At 44.9% G+C, this 5348-nt stretch overlaps 1 protein-coding gene across 1 annotated transcript in view; it reads left to right on the top strand.

The window, feature by feature from the left end:
- LOC143276643 (sialin-like) overlaps positions 1-3368 on the top strand; it is a 28262-nt gene extending 24894 nt beyond the window's left edge. The window contains exon 11 of the mRNA XM_076581261.1: positions 3078-3368. Coding sequence (XP_076437376.1) covers positions 3078-3359 — 282 coding nt within the window. The 3' untranslated portion in view covers positions 3360-3368. The remainder of the gene's footprint in view (positions 1-3077) is intronic.
- Positions 3369-5348: the final 1980 nt, after the last annotated feature.

Genomic DNA, 5348 nt, shown 5'->3' with positions numbered 1-5348 from the left:
TGGGTGTTTTGACCACTAACGTGAGTTGGGTGCTTTGACCACTAACGTGAGTTGGCTGCTTTGACCACTAACGTGAGTTGGGTGCTTTGACCACTAACGTGAGTTGGGTGGGTGTTTTGAGTGTTTTGACCACTAACGTGAGTTGGGTGTTTTGACCACTAACGTGAGTTGGCTGCTTTGACCACTAACGTGAGTTGGCTGCTTTGACCACTAACGTGAGTTGGGTGTTTTGACCACTAACGTGAGTTGGGTGCTTTGACCACTAACGTGAGTTGGGTGCTTTGACCACTAACGTGAGTTGGGTGTTTTGACCACTAACGTGAGTTGGGTGTTTTGACCACTAACGTGAGTTGGGTGCTTTGACCACTAACGTGAGTTGGGTGTTTTGACCACTAACGTGAGTTGGGTGTTTTGACCACTAACGTGAGTTGGCTGCTTTGACCACTAACGTGAGTTGGGTGCTTTGACCACTAACGTGAGTTGGGTGTTTTGACCACTAACGTGAGTTGGGTGCTTTGACCACTAACGTGAGTTGGGTGCTTTGACCACTAACGTGAGTTGGGTGGTTTGAAAAAAAAAGTATTTATTCATTAATTTAATTTAATTTAATTTTTTTTTTCTTTTATCATTATTATTTTTCTTAATTATTATTATTATTTTATCTTTATTTATTTTCTTTTTTAATACTTTATTTATTTCATTTTATTTTATTTATTTTATTATTATTTATTTTTATTTTTATCTTTTTTTTTCCTCAAGGCCTGACTAAGCGCATTGGGTTACGCTGCTGGTCAGGCATCTGCTTGGCCGATGTGGTGTAGCGTATATGGATTTGACCGAACGCAGTGACGCCTCCTTGAGCTACTGATACTGATACTGATACTGGGTGGTTTTTTCGTTGGTGTATTTTCTTGGAATCGAATTGGTCTTTTTGTTTTGTTTTTATTCTTGTTGTTATTTCTTCTCGTTCGTGAACATTTTTTGGGTTTTGTTTTATTCAGATTTATTTTTTCTTGTTTTATTTACCGTTGACATAAGCTTACAGCTGGGCCAACAGCAAAGTGAGAGCTGTATTATCAATGGTCTCTCCATTGCAGTGGGAAGTCATTTAAAGTTTGAGTCTTTTGTGAAGGACTATGACTCTCAAACTTAGGAGGCAAAACTGCACTGGCTCTTAGTGCTGCAGCCTTGGTTTTGGGGCTGGTTGGCCTTTTGGGAACTGCCCCCCAACACCCTCTTGGTAGACAGAATGGGGGAAATGTAACTTGGGGTAAGACACTCTCCACTATGATCAAATTCTAGCCCAGAGGAGGGACGCTCACTCAGTCTGGCTCCGCGACTAAGCCGTTATTGTCGTTAGTAGGGGGGCTTAGTAGGTGGTGTCCTAAGTACGTTAAAACAGAACAGGCACCACTGAACACCACCGAAGTGACTCAGCAGCAGTGCAGGGTCTCCTCTGGTGTGTGTGGCCTCCTGGCGACCTAACATCGATGGTTCCCTGTGGACTGCCGACGCTGGAACTGCGATGGACGAACCCGGGTGTGGCCGTGTATGGGGGGAATCTAAATGAGGCGGCGTGGGAGTAATGCCACTGAAACGGTGCAGATGTTGGGGCAGCAAAAAAAAAAAAAATCTAGCCCAGATAGTCAGGACAGCAGTTGCCTCCTCTGCAGTTGTGAGGGTCATAGTCGAACACGGCTGACTGTCACACATTCATCCTACGCATTGTGGCTGCATTGACCATGAATGTCAGGTGTGTTTCTTCTGTTTGTTTTTTCGGGCGGTGGGGAGTGGAGGGGGGGGGGGGGGAGGGTCGGGGTGGGGTGGGGGGGGTGGGGGTGGGGGGGTTTGGGGGGTTCCATGTCCTGACTTCAGTTTCTCAACAGAGGTGTCGCTGTGTTCGGACAAATTCGTATACGCTACACCATATCTGCTTGGGAAATTGCCCGACCGCAGCCTGGCATGAGCCAGGTCAGGTGTTGAGTGCATCCATATATCATATATTGTTTCTGCGTATCATATATATATATATATATATATATATATATATATATATATATATATATATATATATATATATATATTTGCTTATTTATCATCATTGTTGTCTTTTTTATTTATTTATTTATCTATTTATTATCTATCTATTTTATTTTCATTATTATTATTATTATTTATTTATTTAGTAGTTTTTTTTTAATTATATCATTATTATTTATTTATTTATTTCATTTTATTTTTATTTAAAATTTTTTTTTTCTCAAGGCCTGACAAAACGCGTTGGGTTACGCTGCTGGTCAGGCATCTGCTTGGCAGATGTGGTGTAGCGTATATGGATTTGTCCGAACGCAGTGACGCCTCCTTGAGCTATTGAAAACTGATACTGATACTTCCTGCGTATCAGAGTGGATCTGTTTTCTACAGAATTTTTTTGCCAGAAGACAACAGTCTCGTTGCCATTGGTTCTGTTGTTGTTGTTGTTGTTGTTTTCAGTGCGCCAGTTACCTTGATGCGCACGGGACCTCGGTTTATCGTCCCATCCAAATGACTAGACACTTACTTTGATTTTGCAAAATTGGGGGTTGAAAAAAAAAAGAAAAAAAAAAGGCAAGAGCAGGATTCGAACCCACACCCTTACCTGGACACTGCATTGGCAGATAAACGACGGGCGCAATAGCCGAGTGGTTAAAGCGTTGGACTTTCAATCTGAGGGTCCCGGGTTCGAATCACGGTTGCGGCGCCTGGTGGGTAAAGGGTGGAGATTTTTACGATCTCCCAGGTCAACATATGTGCAGACCTGCTTAGTGCCTGAACCCCCTTCGTGTGTATATGCAAGCAGAAGATCAAATACGCACGTTAAAGATCCTGTAATCCATGTCAGCGTTCGGTGGGTTATGGAAACAAGAACATACCCAGCATGCACACTCCCGAAAACGGAGTATGGCTGCCTACATGGCGGGGTAAAAACGGTCATACACGTAAAAGCCCACTCGTGTGCATACAAGTGAACGCAGAAGAAGAAGAAGAAGAGGCAGATAAACGTTTTGAATCACTGTACCACCTTCCTTTCTCCACAGAGAACACGAGAGGAGTGGCAACACGCCTTCTACGTGGCTGCAGCCGTCTACTTCTTCGGAGCAGCTTTCTACGTGTTGCTGGGGCAGGGAGACGTCCAGCCGTGGGCCGACCAGGAGGAACCTGAAGAGAACAAGGACGAGGAGGACGTCAACTTCGGCGTAGGCCTCCACGACCTGCACGAGGTGCACGAGGAGGAGGAGGAGGACGAGGAGGAGGCCAAAGCTGCTGAGGAGATTCTAAACAGCGCAGCCAAGGCCGCGCCGACCGCCGCAAAAGCATGAAATTTTATTCTGCAGGCTACACAAGTTCTGCAGGCTACACAAGTTCTGCAGGCTACACACGTTTTACATCCTACACAAGTTCTGCAGGCTACACATGTTCTACAGCCTACACAAGTTCTGCAGGCTACACACGTTTTACAAGCTACACAAGTTCTACAGGCTACACAAGTTCTGCAGCCTACACAAGTTCTGCAGGCTACACACGTTTTACAAGCTACACAAGTTCTACAGCCTACACAAGTTCTGCAGGCTGCAGGCTACACAAGTTCTGCAGGCTACACAAGTTCTGCAGGCTACACAAGTTCTGCAGGCTACACACGTTCTACACAATTTCTGCAGCCTACACAAGTTCTACAGCCTACACAAGTTCTACACAAGTTCTGAAGGCTACACAAGTTCTGCAGGCTACACAGGTTCTACACAAGTTCTGCAGGCTACACAAGTTCTACAGCCTACACACGTTCTACAAGATACACACGTTCTACAGGCTACACAAGTTCTGCAGGCTACACAAGTTCTACAGCCTACACACGTTCTGCGGCTACACAAGTTCTGAAGGCTACACAAGTTCTGCAGGCTACACAGGTTCTACACAAGTTCTGCAGGCTACACAAGTTCTACAGCCTACACAAGTTCTGCACGCTACGCAAGTTCTACAGCCTACACAAGTTCTGCAGACTACGCAAGTTCTACAGCCTACACAAGTTCTGCAGGCTACACAAGTTCTACATCCTACACAAGTTCTGCAGGCTACACAAGTTCTGCAGGCTACACACGTTCTGCAGGTTACACACGTTCTGCAGGCTACACAAGTTCTGCAGGCTACACACGTTCTGCAGGCTACACACGTTCTACAGCCTACACAAGTTCTGCAGGCTACACACGTTCTGCAGGATACACAAGTTCTGCAGGCTACACACGTTCTACAGGCTACACAAGTTCTACACAAGTTCTGCAAGCTACACAAGTTCTGCAGGCTACACACGTTCTGCAGGCTACACAAGTTCTGCAGGCTACACAAGTTCTACAGGCTACACAAGTTCTACAGGCTACACAAGTTCTATCGATAATGTTATAAACCCCAGAACGAGAACGGTTATCAAAATGGAATGGAGTGATGGCATGTTTTTCTCGCCTAGGAAGCGAGAGAATCTGAGCGCGCTGGTTCGAATCATGGCTCAGCCGCCGATATTTTCTCCCCCTCCACTAGACCTTGAGTGGTGGTCTGGACGCTAGTCATTCTGATGGGACGATAAACCGAGGTCCCGTGTGCAGCATGCACTTAGCGCACGTAAAAGAACCCACGGCAACAAAAGGGTTGTTCCTGGCAAAATTCTGTAGAAAATCCACTTCGGTAGGAAAAACAAATAAAACTACACGCAGGAAAAAATACAAAAAAAATAAAGGGTGGCGTTGTAGTGTAGCGACGCGCTCTTCCTGGGGAGAGCGGCCCGAATTTCACACAGAGAAATCTATTGTGATAAAAAAAAAAAACAATACAATTACAAATTCAAATACTTTGCCTCTGTGTGTATATGCTCCCAACATTAACACACGTGTGCTGTTCGTATAACGTGTGAACAGGTTTTTGTTTGGGAAGGTGGACTGATTCCAGATTCTGTTGTGATGATGAATGGTTGAAGCACAACTTGTTCACTTCGTTCAGCAAGCAGATTCTAGACTCTTTTATGACGAGAACTTGGAGCGCAATTTTTCTGACAGTTTGAGAATATAGATTATAAGACTTAGATGGTCTTGTTTTAGAATATGAGTTTGAAATAAAAGTCACTTTTTTCTTCTTCTTTTGTGAGCTGCAACTCCCACATTCACTCGTCTGTACACGAGTGGGCTTTTACGTGCGTGACCGTTTTCACCCCGCCATGTAGGCAGCCATAATCCGTTTTCGGGTGTGTGCATGCTGGGTATGTTCTTGTTTCCACCGAACGCTGGCATGGATTACAGGATCTTTAACGTTGCGTAGTTGATCTT

The sequence above is a fragment of the Babylonia areolata genome, chromosome 32, assembly GCF_041734735.1.
Source record: "Babylonia areolata isolate BAREFJ2019XMU chromosome 32, ASM4173473v1, whole genome shotgun sequence".
Classification (NCBI taxonomy): domain Eukaryota; kingdom Metazoa; phylum Mollusca; class Gastropoda; order Neogastropoda; family Buccinidae; genus Babylonia; species Babylonia areolata.
This window is presented reverse-complemented; position numbering and strand designations above follow the sequence as displayed.